We start from the raw sequence: 19236 nt of genomic DNA, 5'->3' as shown, positions 1-19236 counted from the left end.
GGAATATGTTTGTGTGTCTGTGTGTGTGAGGGAGAGAGAGACAGGGAGAGTGAGAGATTAGTAAGATTAGCGAGACGTCTTTATAGTCTGTGTGCTACTGTGGTGCCATCTTCTGGCCGGGGAGCTCAACAGCCTTGACTTAATTATACGGCAGGCAAGAAAAGTGACTGAGACTAAACACATTTGCATTCAGAACACTCAAACAGCGCCTTCAAAGAATGCGACAAATGAGAAAAGAAACTCAAAGATTAAAAAAACATTTATTATAGTGACAGACATCATAAAACTTTTCAAATAATTGCTGAAACTAGGTTTAACATTTAACATACTGGGTAAGATGACATGACATTTATAGTGAATCTACATTATGCAGAGAACAAAAGACAGTACTGTACAACCTGGAGAGGATAGCAGCTTGCAGCATCTTTCAGTGCACACACACACCCACACACACACACGCGCACACACGCAACAATTTTCTCACTTTTACACAAACATAATGTAGTTATAATATAAAGTGATCTCAATCATTAACACGGGTAAAAGAGGCGTGTTAATTTGTTTCAAAGGCCTCTCAGTCGTCTCAGACAGACAATGCAGTTACAAAGACCATCCCTTCCTTTCTACGACAAAGTTTGAAGTGACAGACTTTGTGACGCTAATATCCAGAGTGGATTGGTGTTGGAGGACTGCCAAGTCCTGAGTGTGGGGAGAGGATAATTCATTCAGCTCTGGCTCAAACATGCACGAGCTCATGCACGCGCACGCACGCACGCACACACACACACACACACACGCATGCACTCTCCTTCTGCGGTTGTCTTTTTGCATACAGACACTGCTGCAGAAAAAATGTACAAAAACAGATGTACACACACACACACACCCATGATGAATTAACACATAGGTTTAGAGAAATATGAGATTTTGTATAGAAAGAGCTTGTGTGTACACATGCATGTTACATTTTCTGCTTTTTTTCAAATTGTATAAAGGCTGACCAGCCTTACATTCCTTTTATCTACACAGGATGCAAAGAGCATCCTTCTATATACAGTCAGTGGTATCATGATAACATTACAATACTGACAATGGATTTTATTTTGGTGTTACCATACAGCTGACATCAGTATGAGACAAGAAACATGACTGAAAGCTGAAATGTAGATAACACACTGTACATCATTTATCTGCCTAACACGACATTCATTTTCCCTCGTCATAGATCTATAAGACCCAAATCACCTTTAGAGTGTCACAAATACACTCATTAAAATACTATGTACAGTAAGGGCCACTTTATTTAAGCCCCTCGGGATGCATGGAGCTTGGTAAGAGTGCCCTTAACATTGCTCTACCACTGGATAGTTTTCTAAGTGGCCCATTGATGTACTCTAAAGAGGGAGCTGCTGAACCACTGCTCTTTGGTGTTTTAAAACATTCAAGTAACGCCAGGAATCAAGAGTATTCACATGCTCGCATACCACTCTGGTGGATTTGCTACCAAGAGAAAACCATGAAAAATGGATGAAAACCAAATATTCGTTTGCCTGGTTTGCTTCGAACTCAGTCGAAGACAGATTTCTTTTACTATTAGCTGCTTCAGCAGTTCATTTCTTATTTCTAAGATATGAACAGTATTACCATCCATTCATCTATCCTCAGACCAGTCTCCTATTGATCCGTGGGCTATGTAAGTATGGACAACATAGAAACCAGGTGTCCTGAGTGCACCGCGGGATTTACAGAAGTAGAGGCTCTAGGCTTGATTTTGTCCCCTGGTTCTGGTTTATTCTCTGTCTCTGTCTGGCTAAACATTCTCAGGGTTGGGGTAATATTTGAAGACCTTGTAGATCCACTGCGTGTAAAAGGGCACGTTGATGAAGATGCCAGGCTGATTGGCCCGAGCACAGCCTCTGCCATGGACGCTCACTCCAACAATAACCTTTATCTCACCATCCTGGCACACAAGAGGGCCGCCATAATCCCTCTGCAATAGAAGAAATAGATAGCACATTTTTCTGCGTCAGTGGTTAAGAAATGGCTGTCGTCACTGTTTACATATTTGACAGGGTTAAATGAAAGCAAAATGTATTTCTACGCTCTCATTGACAAACACTGCCACCAGTATTTCTGAATATGGACAGATCTTTTCCAAGCTAGAAACCACAAAACCAAGGCTTTAATCGCTGATGAAATTTAGTGCAACAGTCTCCAGCTGCTCTATTTACAACAGACTGAATACTAAGCCTACAGATTGAAAGAACATTTGTTTGAGATTTAGATCAAACTGAGCTTTCAAAGCGTCATGTAGAACCAAGGCGCTAATATCCTCGTAAATTCACACTGGGAACAATTACTTTATCCAAAGGTCCAAAGGCTTGTTCTTGTTTACTAACAGGGACTGAATACACCATATGAATTCTAGAGTGGATTTTTTCTCGTCACTGAAACAGTTCGTCGGTAAAACACCTCGCTAGGAAAATAATATGCACAAGTAACAGTTTACCTCACACACTCCCTCGTTCCTCTTGCCCCCTGCACAGATCTTGGTGTTGGTGATGTGGAAGTTCCCTCTGTGCATCTCTCTACACCTCTCATTGCTGACAATGGGCAGGTCAACGGCCTTTAGCATGTCGTCATGGCCAGTGCCTGAAAGAGTTAAAAGTTGCACTTAATTGCTTCTGTTCAGTTGTAGCATATGCAATACAAATGCTGCCTATGTACTGTAGAACCCCTGTAATATAACATACATATCGTGATATATCGTATTGACCATATACTTGTTTTCAAGTGCATGGAGGAAATGCTGAATAATTTATACAGAATTCATGGCACATTTTAACTTTTATTAAAAATATCAGTTGTTCGTGAACCCATCTGTACATCAGGCCGCCCAACAAGCAGTACTCATCCAAGGTTTAGAGACATATGGCCAAAGATATAAAGTAACCAATTATTGAAGGCAGTGTTACAATATTCCTTTGCTCCTCCACCTTATACCATTTCAAAATAAAAAAGGATATAGAAAATAAATCCGGATCGCTGCAGGAAAAATGCATTATAAATGCAATATATTGCAAACCTGGGAGACATGCAGCATATTTATGTATACAACAGCGGTAGTAAATGTAGAATATATAATATCAGTACCTTTGGTCTCGCCCCACCCGTACATTTTACATATCGTTCCTTCTGGGATGGAGCACCCAGCCACAGGCAGCTGAATCGTATGGACATTGTCTGCAGGAAGGGCAGGCCTGGACACATTTAATGAACACAGAAAATACAAAGCATGATCAACATCACGCACACACATACATACACACACAAAAATATATCAATATATCTTTGAGATCATTTTTCCAGGGACTCACTTGGACAGCCTTATAAGAGCTAAACTGGAGCCCTCAGGGCCACATATCACATGAGCTATTCTGACTTCCTGTCTCTTGGACCAGTCAGGAGCACCATCTCGAATATCAGAGACTCCCAGCCACACCCGATACTCACTGAGGTCTGGAACACTGGAGAGGCAGAAGACAGAGTTAATACTTCGTAAAATATTCCACATTTATTACTCTCCGCTGAGCAGCTCGCTCAGACTGATCAGGGCACACAGTAGCAAATGAAAAGAGTCAGTTATGCTTGAATATAGAGAGACACATATGGACTGAACAAATAAATCCTGCGATGAATACACAGAGGAATACACCGACAGTTCAAGGTTCAGATGAAAGGAGAGAATTCACATATATAGACAGCGAGCGTTACCATGAGGAGAAGCACTGTCTGTCGGTGAGTACCCACTCCTCTCGTATTAGTGAACCCCCACACCAGTGCACCGACCTGGAAAGAGCACAAAATACAAATGGCACATAAAAGCTTCATCTAACACATCAGCAGCAGTACTTTGACTAATGCTGTCATTTTAAACAAGTGTGCGTGAGAATTCAAGCTTTACAGAGGTAGTGGTGCGTATATTCCTGGCGTATAGTGTGTATAATGTTGTATAGCGTTTACTGTGTAGACAGTCATGCTAACTATCAGATAAGCGTATTTGAGCATTCTGAAGAAGAAAAGAGTTTTATATATTATATTATATCTGAACGTCAGCTTTGAAGGACTCTATCCCTTACAAGTGAGGTGAGTTCTGTTTCTCTGTGAAGCTACTGGTGGCTCATAAATGTATGGCATCCAGGCTCCTAAACTCATACAAAAAAAAAAAAAAAAAATCCCTGTTCAAATGTTGGCATGCATGTGGTTGCTGAGCATAGCGGGAAGGCCACTGAAACAGCATTAGAGAGCTCCAAAAACCAAAAGAGAGAACAACTCCACTACATTTTTTATGAATTCAAGGGCCGTCTGGGCAGGATGGCCTCCTGTTCTTCTTCAGTGGTGGAAGAAGATGTGTAGAATATTAAATGCAGCGCTGTACCCTTTCTGTATGCTGACCATCCAGCTTCCCTCTGATATGTTCACTGGACCTCCTCCCACGATCCTGGTTCTCTTATGGACAAAACACCCCACAGAGGACAGCTCACCTGGAAGCAGAAACACGCAGGCAGATCATTTAATACCTCATGTCATGTAATATATATATTTAATTCAAGACATAAATACACATTAACAAACATACTGTTGTTAATGGTGAAATGTTGTTTACGCTGTTTCAATACAAGAGGCACTTGAGCTGCCTAATGATCCACCATAATCATCATTATATTTGAAACATAAAGAGTTATGCTGATGAGGCCATTAGTTAATGTAATTATTGGATGTGTTCACATAACACATGAGTGTAATTTAAACTCTGTATGTCAAGAGACTTAGGTTCATCCTCCGCTCTCGAGTTGTATTATGTAGAGATGAATGAGTCACACACAGACCAACTCATACGCACACACCTCTCCCACTATCTTACACACGTACACAGAAACAGATGCTACCGTGACAACATAATGTCCTGCATCATGTACCATAATAGCTGCACATAAAAAGGACTCCATCAGGTTCTGGAAACATCACCACTTGCCTTGGAGGCTATCACACACAGATCAGCAGCTGAGCCACTTCGCACACAGAGACAGACGGACAGAGAGAGACAGACGAGCTGACAGAGACACTCACCCAGTGGAATGGTGTTCTGTGAAGCATCACCTGAAGAGAGGAGAGGAGACAAACGAGTATTAACCGATACAAGATAAGAGGCAACCTCACACAGGGGTGTAAATTTCACTGTGACAGTACAGCCACAGCCGCCAGGGCCCTTGTATTTGTCTCTCCTGTCACGGTCTCTTTTTGTTTCCAGAATCTGGAGTGCTTTCACTGAATGTAACAAGCCTCGTGTGGCTGCAAGTTGCAGCAATTTAACGTTTATGCTGACCATTTCCAAATACAAGATAAACAGGTTTGGATTTTTCAGTGTTCTTTTCCCATAGTTCCGGGCCAACAAATGATTTGTGATGTAAAGTATAAGTAAAAGTGTGTGTGTGTGTGTGTGTGTGTGTGTGTGTGTGTGTGTGTGTGTGTGTGTGTGTGTGTGTATATATAAAGTAGATTTTTATTAGCCAAAAGCACAGTAGATACCTGCATGGTTTTCATATAAACACTAACATATAAAAAAAGACACAGTCATGATGCCTCTTGGGTCCATGTGGGAATCGTTAGAAAGGACCCTCCTCTGTCTTCCTGATGAGTTGTGAATCTCCTCTGACACACACTGACCCGTGAGTGTAGACAGATCTACACGCTGCAAATAATGTGCGTGTGTGTGTAAGTGAGAAGGAAAACCAGACAGAGTGCAAACAAATCTACTCTACGCTCTTAGAACCAGAGGTATAGCAAACTTTGAATTTTACACACTGTCACAGATTGTTTTCCTCCTAATGGTGTGTCTTTCTGTGTGATTGTGTGTCGGTGATGCACTCACATGGTTTTACAGTGCAGTAGTCCCAGGGTATGGCAGAGTTGTTGGTGTAACACCAGGGACCATGTTTGTCTTTGTCAGGATTTCTGCAGTAGTTTCGCTCCAGGCCAGTCATCAGCATGCCCCTCTCGCCACTGGACAAACACAAAAGATCCAATAACTAATCTTTCATCAACATTCAGTAAGCCATGAAGACAATTTTCAAAACAAACAGAATTTCTTTTCCCCCCCGTTAAGCAGATAAGTCAGCTGTTGATGAAAGTAAAAAGGATTTGCCGGTGATTTATAACTATTAGTAAAAGCTGAACAAATTTAGCCAGAAAGGATCTGGAAAGCCAAACTACACAGCTGTGTAGGCTCTCTCCCTCCGGACAAGATAAGGAGGTGATCTGCAAAGGAATTACTCACTGAGACAGCATACACCCACCTACACAAACATACCTAATGCATGCTCATGCAAACATATCCCACACTTGAGGGTATTTTCATGTGAATTTTAAAACCACAAACAAAATTCTTCAATTCCTCAACTGATAAAGTGGGAATTTGTCAAAAGAAAAGGGAGACCACAAGAGGTCAGGAGTATGGATACCAAATGAAAGCAATCCAGACTTTCAGATCTGTGTTTGTCTGTGTTGTATTTCTAGCAGTAACTGCCGTCTCTCACTCTGACTACCTAACCCTGACTTTTGACTCTGGGCAGGAGCCAAGCGGTAGAGCTGATTGGCTTTGAGGTGTTCCTACATAGGAGGGGTTTGGGGTCAAAGGTGAGGAGTGAAGTGTATATCCCCCAGCCAAGTTATCACTGGGAGTCATTCCTGCTGAGTTAGGTCATCTTCAGGGAAACACTTCTCTAGCCACTGGGAGATGCTGGAGAAGCTAGTCACGGCACCCGCAGGAGCTGTTTTCTCCTCTGAGAATAAAGAGGCCCGACTTGATCTGCTAACAACAATAAGACTTAACTAGAGGTCAATATTCGGGCACCTCCCCGCACTAACCAGCACGTATCAGGTTCGCACACATGGTTCCTGAAAACACAAAGGCATTCTCCAGCACAGTGTCATGGACAAGCCTGTATCACAGAGAGCTAATTTCTCAAGCTCTTTCTCCTGTTGAAACCCATAAAATTTGCATGTTTTCTGCTCATTATCAGCAGTTTCCTTTGATCCCACTGAGCTCTTAAAAAAAAAACCTCTACACTTTGATAGACTCTTGTGGGTTACATACGTACAAGAGCTGTGTGACATCTTGATCTCTATTTTTAGGGCAGACACTCTTGTCTGCAGTTTATTGATGGTGCATGTCTGTTTTGCACATCATGGTTTGAGTTTGGGAAAGTTATTAGGTGAAAAAGTAACACGGATCCAACGAGCCGACCTGTTGCTGTGGTCTGTCCAGGGAGCACAGGGCAGGTTTGATCTAGTCCTTGACTGTTCTCCTTGGTAATTCTCTCCAAAGCTTTCATAGCAGTCTGGATTTGGACAAAAAAAGAAGAAAGAAGTAAAAGCAATAAAATTAGAAAGACATTCTTGACACATAACACAACAAAACCTGCATGAGCACAATCGTCTTTGTGCATTATTTGCCACACAGTATTGTTTCACTACTAAAAAAAAAAATCTAGGTACTCATCAGTTATAAGCAGAAGAATCAAAACAACCCTTAGTTTCGTAGCTATTATGGTTGTCATTGGATCTAGATCTGGGAACACAAAAAAGCCATGCACAATGATATCTTAGAAAAACATGGGTCATAAATAAGGTTTTGAAGCTCTCTGTCACCCTGCATCTCATTTCTATATGGGAACGTATTCAACCCTCTGGGGCAGACCACAACACAACCTCAGAGAGGGTTTCTAATCCCAAAGCAAGGCCGCAAAATCTCAAAGAAATACTCCTCAGATCCCTTGGGAAATTTGAATTTGTGTGCTCAGCCATAGATCTACATCTTTTACTTCCAAATCACTTGCTACCCCAGAAAGAATCCCATCCAGCACTAATCCTTCCACTCCATCTTTCACTGTCCAGTGAGACCTGACGATCCTGAGCTGCTGTCAGAAATCGTTTATGTGATGCGCGGTGGTCAGTCCTTCCCACAGTCCTATAGGGCTACAGTTTTCCACAGGGACGGAGTGAACGTGGTTACAAAATGATAAGTGTGGTTACAGGGTCTCATGTGAACTCCACGTTCCACAAAATATGAAAATGCCAAATATTTCTCTGCTTCCGATGTGGGGAAAATCAGCTTTTCCCTTGTTGTTTTGAGTGTTAGCTAAAGCTGTTGAGTCTCTCACCGCTGACAGGCTTGTTCTGGGTGCCACACTGAGGGATGTTGGTGCAGAACATTGTGCGGACTCTTGGGTCCGTAGTGAAGCACCAGGGGAATTCTTGGCCATCTGGATTTCGACAGTAGTTTTCTCTTAGGTCCCTGGAAAACAGAGAGAAAGTTCTCCTCTAGTCTGCTTGAATATAAGTGCATGCAGGTGGGTGAGTGAGTGGATGGTTGTCTTATGCGAGTGTCTGACTCACTTGCAGAGGTAGGCTTGAGGTAAGAATGTGTGGTTATGGGGATACTGGGAGTCCCAGCGTTGGCAGGTGAGTCCAGTGGGCGTCACGTCCACGATCCCCCTATAACCTTCTCCTCTGCCCTTATAACACTCGGGTGTTTCCACCAGGTTACTTTTGGGAGGTGTTTCTGTGAAAGAGCAAAACAAATCAAGGGGTGGTTTAGGTTGGTCAAGGTAGCATACAATATGTGTGACATAGTTATTCAGCCTTTTCCAACAACCCATGTAAGACTGTGTAAGCTTGGGTTGTTGGAAAAGGCTGAAGAAAATAATGTAGTATATAGTATATATAATATATATATAGTGTGTAGCAGTTATGACTCTAGGTCTTGGGGTATTGTAATTGGGGGATACTCGTTAAAAGACATTTCATGCTTGAGACAACTGCGAAAATCTCACGATGGAAACAATCAATTAAGATGATTGAAACTTACAAACACCAAACCATCCACACTAAATGACTACAGTGTACACAAATCTTGAACAGGACATCACACTAAACAACAGGTAGCCTTTAAATACACTCGTCTTGTTATAGACCACCCCCAAATTCCACATCAGGATAAAATTTTACATGTGGCCGTACCAACATAAATAAGGAAATCCATCAAAGAAAATTTGGCTTGCTAGTTTATCCTGCGATTTGTACAAAAAAAAGGCAAAGAAGTGGTTAAAATTCAAACATGGGTGAAGTGTTGGATGGGGAGATGTGGAAAACAATGAGTGTGAACTGCAGAGAGAGGTGGAGGTAAGTGAACTTTGTAAGCGCGAGACAAATGAACTGTGGCACTACAATGAAACCTTGATGAACTAGATTGTAGATTTGTAAAAAAAAAAAATAACACTCATGGCACACCACACAGTTTCCTCATTCGCCTGTCGTTTGTAGATTTGTAGATAGTTAATTATTATTTCTCCCAACTCCCACTTTCCAGTTCTAACAATCGCACAATGCAGGATTTTATCTCTCGACTGTCAGAACCAAATGGTTTAGACCGTTACAGACAATTTGTTCCGATCGGGAGTGACGGCCAAATCATTTGGCCCAAATATTCCAGTGTGTGTGCACCTTCAGGCCTTCCAGTGTTAACATGAGAGTTGCTAATATTTCCCTTTATCTGGTTCTAATCATATTGTTGTAGTACATGTACAAACAGTTATAAAGAATAATGAATCGGAAATGATTTAGCACTCAGGAAATATTCAGTGTGACAGTGCCTTTGACATGATGAATAGCTGAACAGCCTCAATGTTTTGGCCACCTGCTTTCCTCAGAGCAGCTCCCTCTACGGGTTTAAAAGATCTGCAGTATAATGAGGCTAATATGGCCAACATTGGAAAAACGAGGCAGGAAATCTTATCTGCTCTACTTTTATTTACAGAAAAGCAGCTCATTACACACAAGCAACAAAAGTTCATTAGCCTTAACATTGTGCCTGATTGTATCCAACAATGTGTAAAACTGCAGATCTTCAAGACTCTAAAACAGACGTTTTCTGCACATACAATACGTCTAAAAATAGATATGCACTAGTTGTGACAGTAAACAAAAGAGCAGGCCTTGACAAAAGAACACTTTGTCTCTCTGTCTCTTGCTCTCTCCTCTCTGCCTTGTTTTGATTAAGGCTAACTGGGTCGTAAACTTGGTCTGTTCCCAACAAACTCCCATATCAGAGAGAGGCAGAGAGAGAGAGAGAGAGAAAGAATGAGGGACCGAGAAAGATGGAGAATGCGGAGGGTGGGAGATGGTTTTTTAGAAGGGAAAAAAGCAGGGGGGAACAGTGAATCACTGGGTCCACATGGAGGAGTGCCATCTAGTAAACATGGTGCCAGGACTGCTGATGATTCTAGCAGGCAAACAGGCCAGTCACAGACCCAGGAGAAAGCAGCTGAAGTCCAACAATAACACCACTGCTCTGTCTGTTTTATGTTCTCGAGGACCACAGTGGCTGTCTCAGTGCATCGTCACTGATTGCAGGCTCAACTGAGAGCATACAGTATCTGTTGGTTATAGACACACATACAACGCGAAGCCAGACATGACACATACACCTTGCTCTTACACATCAATCACACTGCTTGTGCTAAGTGTATAAGTTGTGATGAAAGTGATCTGCTTGTAGTGTGAATGACCCTTATGTAGTGTCTGGGTGTGTAACAGGAAGTTAATGTGGAGCAGTAACTGAGCCCTCTGCGGTTTGAACACTACACGTAAGAGCTGGCATAGAGCAATAAACAGCAGGCCAGTGGCACAGGAGAAAAATAAACATTCTGGCTATTAGAGAAGACATAACAGAGAGCCAAACCTAAGAGGGGAACTACTCTGTGTGTGTATGTGTGTGTGGGTGTGTCTGTTTGTGTGTATTTAATTCTAGCAGCGAATGAGATGGAGAACAGTGGTAAAACGAAAGGTACAGGAAGTTGTAAATTCTTGTGCAGTCAATCACACATCAGAACACAAACAAACCCACGCACAGACATGTATAGATCCCACTTAACATGCATGACAAATGCTAATGCATTCGACCACGCACAAACAAACATGCATGCATTCTCACCACAAACTTTGATGTTGCAGTACTCCCAGGGTTTGTTTGGGTCTGTGGTAAAGCACCAGGGCCTGTGGCGTCCATCTGGGTTCCTACAGTAGTTGTCATCCAGGCCCTTGTCAGGGTACCTAATACAAAACATGCAGTATAATACAACCTCAGTATATATAAGAGTGAAAAGCACAGCAGAAAATCACATTGCTGCACGGCCCACAGCACAACTCTCGGACTTGAAGTTGAGTAACATTGGCACAAAACGCTAATCGTCACATCATTCTTAAAGCCCAGCGGTACCTGAAAAGAGAATCATGTTTCCATTGTCCTACTGAATCCTTATGAGAAGATGTAGAGGCGGGGAGACAATTCACCGCATTGCATGCAACTGAAGCATTAATAACTGGAATGGTGCAAGGACTCCATCTGTGAATCTGTTCAGAGCTCAGGGGAGCGAGGAAGATAATAAGCTGCACCACTGCAGGTGTTCTACAGTAAGTCATCCCCAAGTCCCACATCTCCTCCAGGCCTGCAGCCTCCAGGCGGTGCAGTATCAGGCTGTGGGACCCTCTCATTACATTAGTGCTATGAGCAGTCTGGGACCTCGTTTACACAAACACTGGGATGATTAAGGATGTGTTAACGAGTCCCCACTAATCCAGACCACCTGCCAACCAACTAGCTGGAACACTCTCTTGACACAGACGCACACCGCTGGCGTGCACACACACACACACACACACACACACCTAAACAAAGAGCATGCAAGGAATATTAATTCAGACTAAAATATATGGCCTCTTTAAAATAGGTATAAGCTTATCTCATGGCTGGAGTCTGCTTCATAATCTGCTGAGAGCTTAAAGGAATTTGGGCCAATTAAGTCAGAAAGAAGAGTTTTCCCAGCATAGCGCTGCTAAAAACACAAAATTACACACTGAGCTCTGGTGACATTCCTTCAGGGAAAGGCACAGAAAGATCACTTCATCTCCAGAGTTAGTGCACCACGACCATATGAAATTATTCTTTGAACCTATTATTACATAAAGTATTCTTATGCTTTTTGCTATTACATTATATATATATATATATATATATATATATATATATATATCCACGGGCTTAAGTGTGATTGAGCATGCACAATTTAGTGTGATGAAGAGTGATGCAGATACGGGTGTGTGTGTGTGTGTGTGTGTGTGTGTGTGTGTGTGTGTGTGTGTGTGTGTGTGTTACCTCTTGGGGTGGTACAGGTGTTTGTGTGGTTCATCCAGGTCCCAGCGCTGACATTCCTTTCCACTCTCTGTGTGGTCCATGGGTCCTCTGTAATCTTCCCCATTACAGTTCATACACTCCACTATGGAGAAATGAGACACACACACACACACACACACAAACACCCAGAACAAACCGTTTAGAGAAACACTGACTGAAACTATCAGCAGGAAGGGTTTTGTTTTCACAAAGAGACACTTGACACACAAAAATAAATCAGGATGATTTTTTAGTAGCATAGCAATGGGTTGACAAAGCAATAAACTCGAATAAAGTGCACCATTCACAAAATTTTTTATGTGATGATTTTGCCCCAAAATAGTTATGCAACATTTTGCAATAAACCCTTTCATAAATATTTAATAGATCTCCCTTAGGTTCAGACATTATATACACAGCACTTAAAGTATGGAAGCACATATTATAATGAAGGTGAAGCTCTCTTTGTTGTAGAGAAGACACCATTGGGTGCATGGTGAGTAGAACACCCTGACTAGTGTAAACAACAGAGAGCATGCAGATTAGAAACAGATGTTTATGAGTCCACTGCTGTCATTACAGAGCACATTTAATACCACTGGCTGCATGTGTATGTGTGCTTGCGCAAGCCACGTTTGCGTGTCTGTGTGTATGTTTCCTATTAGGACCGGCTAATTTCTCGACAAACCCTTCCAGTCATTTTTTTCTGAACGAATGCAGGCTTTCTATCACAATAAAAAGTCATTATCTCTGTTATACAACTTGTGATAACCCAGTGGGACACCATATGTGAGCCGCAGAGCAAGAAGGATTCCCGCCCTGTCTTATCGAACCACAGCCTGCTTCCTCATTAACATGATCCAGTGTCATACATGCAGAGGAAACACCCCATCTGACAGCATGAATCCCCAGGGATTAGATAACAGAGGTCATTATCATCCCTTTCTTCAGGGAGACATCAGTTTCTGACAGTAATATTGTGTGATATAACATAGAGGCTGAAACGCCGGTGGGAAAGTGCTTTTCTCTCATCACAACCGGATAAATATCAAAGTTTTGTTTATACAGACTCTCAACTGGAACTCAACGGGTTTCCTTCTATGTGCAGCACAGGGACAAAAAACACCTAACATTTTATGTATAGGAGACAACAGAGGGATTAATATCCTCTTGCATTCCAACACCAGGCTCTTTAGGTCGAACCATTTACAAAACCTGAAACTGATGGAATGAGAGAGGACAGCATAAACTGAACCACACACCTGGAAACAGCTGCAGCTGGTCTCAGTAAATAAAGAAAACCTGTGCACCCACACACATACATACACACACACACACACACACACACACACACAGCTGTGGAGCGGAGCACAGCCAGCGATGCTTAGTCCAAGGTACTATGTGATTGCCTAATTTGCTGCAGCTCATTTCAGACTATCAAGCCTGAATTGGTGAGGCAATTTGCAATGTGGAATGGGCATTATCTTAAGATGAATGTCTGCTCGTATATATGCAGACATAGTTTGTGTGTGTGTGTGTGTGTGTGTGTGTGTGTGTGTGTGTGTGTGTGTGTGTGTGTGTGTGTGTGTGTGTGTTTATGTAGCCTACCCTGTGAACACTGTGGTATGCCACACTCCTGGTGTCTGAGGTGTGGCCTGGGGTCAGTGGTAAAACACCACGGGCCAACGGTGGAGTTGTCCGGGTTACGACAGTAGTTTTCTCTGAGGTCCTTCTTCCTGAACCTCTTAGACATGAATCTGTCAGAAACAGAGCTGCAGTTACACAAACAGACACACATGTACCAAGACCGGTTGCCAAATATTTCAGCTAGCATGCAGAGCAACCTCTTTTTGAAAAACACCCAAGGCCACGGTTTCTGCTGTAGTTTTTTAATCTCTGACAGAATGACAAATCCTGCTGCGTAACTCTGATGGCTGAAACCTGCCAGTAAACATGACCACTGGAGATTAACAAGTGCAAAATTAATTGATGCTAATGCTGAAGGATCAAGCTGTTGGTGACACAATGTTATTAATGGGAGAAAACACATTAATATGGGGGGAAAATGTTTGGTTTTCCATGAAGCAGGTTCTGAATGTAGCGTAAACACATTGACAAATGACTCACATCTTCTACATCAGGCAAGCACATGGCTGTGGTCACCAGTTGTGATGATGGGCATAGTGTAATCTTTGAGTCAAGCTGTGTTTTTCCACATGATGATGAAAAGATGAGGTTCTGAAGTAGTTTTTTCAGTGGAGTGGGTAATGACGGGGACAGAAATGAGATGGCCATTGCAGGGCAATCACTAAAGAGGAGAAACCTTTTACTGATAAAAATGCAATTTGTTCTTGTGTGTGTGTGTGTGTGTGTGTGTGTGTGTGTGTGTGTGTGTGTGTGTGTGTGTGTGTGTGTGTGTGTGAGAGAGAGTTTCCCATGCCTGTAAGCCGACTGATAAAACAAAGCGCCTGGGTTTAATTACCTGATCTAGAGACATTAACAGTAGTCTGATAAAGCAGGTTCACTGGAGGAACAAACGTACACTGCCCTCTTTTATTCATCTGCAGTGACAACTCACTACAAAGCCTTTCAAAGCCATTTAATACCTCTGAGGAGAGGGGGATGCAGACGGAGGGAGATAGCATGAGATTCAAAGATAATAAAGGTCTAAGATGAGGTGTGTGTGTTGTGTTTAAGGCTCTCTAATAGTTATAAATATCTGCCACAAGAAAAACTTTGTCCTTATTTTACTGCTATTTTCTCCTGAGTGTTGTTTTTCCAAGATTGTCCTCCCTTTACACAAAATATTGTACTGCAAACATGGCCACAGTAGAACAGTGTAAAGATGCAAGGGATAGGAAAGGAATATCTTTGAATTAGTTTAATTAAATGTCATGTAATATGTTTTCTTTTTACTAATGGAGTCATTTGTGTCAGATTGTCATCTTTCAGAAACCATAATGGGACTTTTTTACACTCAAGATAAACTAGTAGTAGTAGTAGACTGAGTATAAAATCCTTTCTTACTTACCAGGTAGCTTTTCAAGAAAAGTTTTACTTTCACTTTCATAATCCTATAGAAAACATTGTTTTACTTGCATCTTATGTTTTCAGACTCCACTCAGTTGGTTCATTTTGGTATACGGAGCTACGCTGTATCAGGAAGTCTGCCTGTCGAAAAATTAGCTTTATCTGGGAATTAATTTAGCCGAATGTACCTAGAGTTTAACCAAAGGCTGTATATTAGATATGATGCTAATCCCGGTAAAACACACTAACACGTGTGCGCACACACATGCCTTGATAAACAGTAGAGCCGTAGCAGGAAATGATCTGTGACTGTGTAAAGCCTTACAATGATGTCAGTTCTGATGAATGACTGCTCCCAGGAGCCTAATCAACCCTAATATATCATACTCATATACACATAAAAACACATACTGACTAGCCTCTAGCTACTAGCTAATTGCATCACTAACTGGCCAACACTAACAGTAAGAGGCACCTTTTACACTATTTTGTTTGACATTGGTGGGGAGTCTTACTTGTGTTCATGAGGAATGGGAGAGGCCCAGGCCTGGCACAGGATCCCGCTCACTGTCACCGACCTCCGCCCCCTGTAGCTCTGACCTGTACCAACAATGCACTCTCTCACGTAGTCTGAAAGAGAGGCAGAAAGAGCGAGGATGAGGAGAGATACAGACCGAGAGACAAAATGACAGTACAAGAGCGTGAGTGGGCGTGATGAGCCAACAACCTGAGAGCATTTGTTTTGTACAAAGAGCCAGCGTGGATGATGAAGAAAACAGACAGAAGATGTTCAGCTATAACACTGAGCTTAACAAGGACTTGACGGTGCCAAAAGCCAAATCTGTTTTCTTAATCTTCTGCAAAACATTTGGATCAAGTGAAATAGGCTACACAGCCTGTGTATTCAGTGTTGTGGTCAGTCCAGAGTCAAGTGGGGCGGGGGTTTCCACCGTTTACACAAACACCGCTTAATGACAGAAAATGAACCATAATGTGCCACGACACCATAAACATGACAATGGTCCTTGCCCTTCCTCGGCTTCCTCTTGAGGACTGCCATCAGTACAAAGCTAAATCACTCTGGAAAAAAAAAATTATTTCTAGTTATAAAATAGCAACAAAGAGTATACTGTATATACTGAGGCAGTGTTGCTGATTACAAGTGAGACTCTGTAAAGAAGTTTTTTTCTGATGGAAAGATATGGCGATAGGGGGAGACACTGCTTTGGTATCAGCTGGTAGAGAGACAAGGTGGAAGAGTAAAGGTAACCTTTCTTTTGATAGAGTTGGAGGTTGAAGTCCTGTTGGATCTGAGCTCCTGGTGAGTTCCTGTCGAATGACAGCCACTGGCATTTCCTGTTTTTATGATCATAGAGGAACGCTCTGGGGAATATGGAGGAAAGGAAAGGAGGCAGAGAGAAAGAGGATGAGGGAAATAGTCGGTTTTCTTTAAATTCTTAGAACGAAAAGCAACAGAGAGCAATTAAAACAACTGCTACATAAGTATGCAAAGCACTTAGGAGGCCCGCCAGACCAGACGGACAGCACTGGATTGTACCTTTGAAAAGCATAATTAAGGAACTTGAGGAACCACCACGTTACTCTCGACAGCCATTCATTTTGTAGGAGAGTTACTTTACCATGAAGCTGGAAGGGTAACGCCATGAGACACACGAGACATACCTGCAGGTGAAGGGGAGCCTTTTGTTGCGGCTGCAGGATCTGGCGCACCTGACCATGTTCAGCTTCCTGCTTTTGGTCAGATGGGAAGAATCAGAAGATGCGACAACCAGTCGAACACCATCAGTCTTCTGATAGTCCTGGAGTGCATTTCGTCTGCCCTCTGATACACAGTTACATAACATCGTTATTCAGCAGTGTTTATTTTACATTCTATATGCACATTTAGCTGACACTTATCTACACATAGTGTAAATTAGAGATATGCACTGCTCAAGGCCAAGTCAGGCAGGAGACAAGCTGTTGTTTGCATCAAACCAGAGACATGGTGGACAATATGACAGTCTAATAACTTGACTACATAACTCTACCACTAAGCTTATGGCTCTGATGGGCATAATGCATGCAAGCCTCCTCATTGCAACAGGCAAGTATGCTTACTGTTCGGTTAGTTTTATTTTCTTATTTATTCATCATTGAAAATGCACACATGCACACTAGCAAACCTTACTCTGTGGCCTGGGAGACACAGTGGTTGATCTGCTAATGAGCCCAGCCAGACTGAGAACACCAGGCAACAGCATTACAATGTGTGAATTAGTCTGCTTCAACAGTTATTAATCTACAGGACCTAATAGGATGCAGTCATTTATCACTGCCCTCAGTGAAACCAAGGCTCTCGCTCTCTCTCTCTCTCTCTCTCTCTCTCTCTCTCTCTCTCTCTCTCTCTCTCACACACACACACACACACACACACACACAGTGTCTGTGTGTTTCTTCGGTTGTCAGGTTCTCTACTTCTCATGAGCCAGTTAAGACATTTACATTCAGAGAGAAAACTCACCTCCTCTTTTCTCCCCCTCTTACCTATTTCAACTTTCTACCTATTTGCACTTCAGTCTACAAGAGCTTCCATCAACACAGGAATCATGCGGTGTTTGTGTTGGATAGTTGCATGAAAAGCTGTCGATTCTTGGACTTATCACCAGATATCAGTGGCCCGTGTTTCAGAGTCAGTAGATCTGGGTGTTTGGGGGACGTGGGTGAGCAACCTGAGGATCGCAGAGGACCCGGCCCCATCATGTTTGTCCAATCCCCAACTTGACTTCACCGGCTCGGCAGTTTCTCTGCCTGAGTGCCGAAGAGCAATGAGCCGCGAAATCGCACTCTGTCAGGACTCCTGGATGACTGATTCACTAATTTGATTTTAATATGGGTCATTTTGTGGGACAGTGAGTTTTATCTAGTCGCTTTATCATAGGATTGATTTATCTCGTGGTCTGATCACCTCTGTCTTAATGCGTCCCTATGCGGTGAAACGCGCGCGGTTGCAAGAGTTGAGATTAAAAAAAAAATATAAAAACGTGCTGGATCGTCAGAATAATGGCAACAGCATCATTTTCATCTCTGTCCAAAAGCTGATTATGTTTTCCAGGAACGACCAGTTAGAGAAATGTTTTCGCAAAGTAAGAAGCACTGACTCTGCATTACCCTTATAGAAATAGATGCGAAAATAACTAAGAATTTCCCAGGAGGAAACATCCCAGTTAAAAAACAAACAAACAAAGAAACAGTAGCCCACACACTGTAAAGTGTAAATAGGCTACTGCACTGCAGAGCTGTTATGTGAATATTACAACCGATAATAATAAAGTTGTATTAATGAAGCCAGTGTTTGAGAGGCTGTGGAGCGCAGACTAGTGCGTTCAAACAAGCAGCTCCAGCCCAGTGGCAGACGACAGGCAGCTATTCGAGCAGTTGTAAATAGTTTTCTCACAAAAACTTACCAGAACAAGAAACGACGAAGAGTCCGAAAATGAGCTTGTAAATCCACATCGCCTTGTCACACAACAACAACAACAACAGTTTCGGGGGGGGGGAAACAAATTGGAAATGCTGCTTTACTGTTGCTGTCGGACCGCAACCAGGAGATGTTGCCTCCACCACTGCACAGATGATGCGTCTCCTCTCTAAGTACTTCCTCGCCTCCCTCCCTCCCCCCTCCCTCTCTGAGTGTGTGTATGACTTTATCTCTCCCTTTCTTTTATCTCTTTCTCTTTCTGTCTGTATCACCCCCTCTCTCTGTGTTATTTAATGGCCTGAAAATATTATTGACAAAGTTTCAGTGAAAATGTCTTAATTCTTGTTTGTGTATTCAGACCCCATAACCAACCCCTATTATGAGAACATGTGCGTGCAAATTGTGGTTCTTTCTTTCTTTCTTTCTTTCTTTC

The 19236-nt window shown here is 42.4% G+C and overlaps 1 protein-coding gene across 1 annotated transcript; it reads right to left on the bottom strand.

Moving 5' to 3' along the window:
* Window positions 1-241: 241 nt before the first annotated feature.
* On the bottom strand, window positions 242-19000 carry LOC130175980 (hepatocyte growth factor). The gene is made up of 18 exons (XM_056386749.1): window positions 18790-19000; window positions 17006-17165; window positions 16593-16705; window positions 15838-15952; window positions 13901-14049; window positions 12275-12395; window positions 11054-11172; window positions 8458-8623; window positions 8223-8356; window positions 7307-7400; window positions 5933-6063; window positions 5131-5160; window positions 4439-4544; window positions 3775-3849; window positions 3378-3527; window positions 3154-3260; window positions 2510-2652; window positions 242-1990 (listed from the first exon to the last, which is right to left on the bottom strand). The coding sequence occupies exons 1-18, from the start codon at window positions 18836-18838 to the stop codon at window positions 1811-1813; spliced, it is 2142 nt and encodes a 713-aa protein (XP_056242724.1). The 5' UTR covers window positions 18839-19000; the 3' UTR covers window positions 242-1810.
* Between the last annotated feature and the right edge of the window lie 236 nt (window positions 19001-19236).

This window comes from Seriola aureovittata, chromosome 10 (genome assembly GCF_021018895.1).
Source record: "Seriola aureovittata isolate HTS-2021-v1 ecotype China chromosome 10, ASM2101889v1, whole genome shotgun sequence".
Lineage (NCBI taxonomy): Eukaryota > Metazoa > Chordata > Actinopteri > Carangiformes > Carangidae > Seriola > Seriola aureovittata.
Note: the sequence above shows the minus strand (reverse complement) of the source record. Positions and strands in the feature narration are given on the sequence as shown.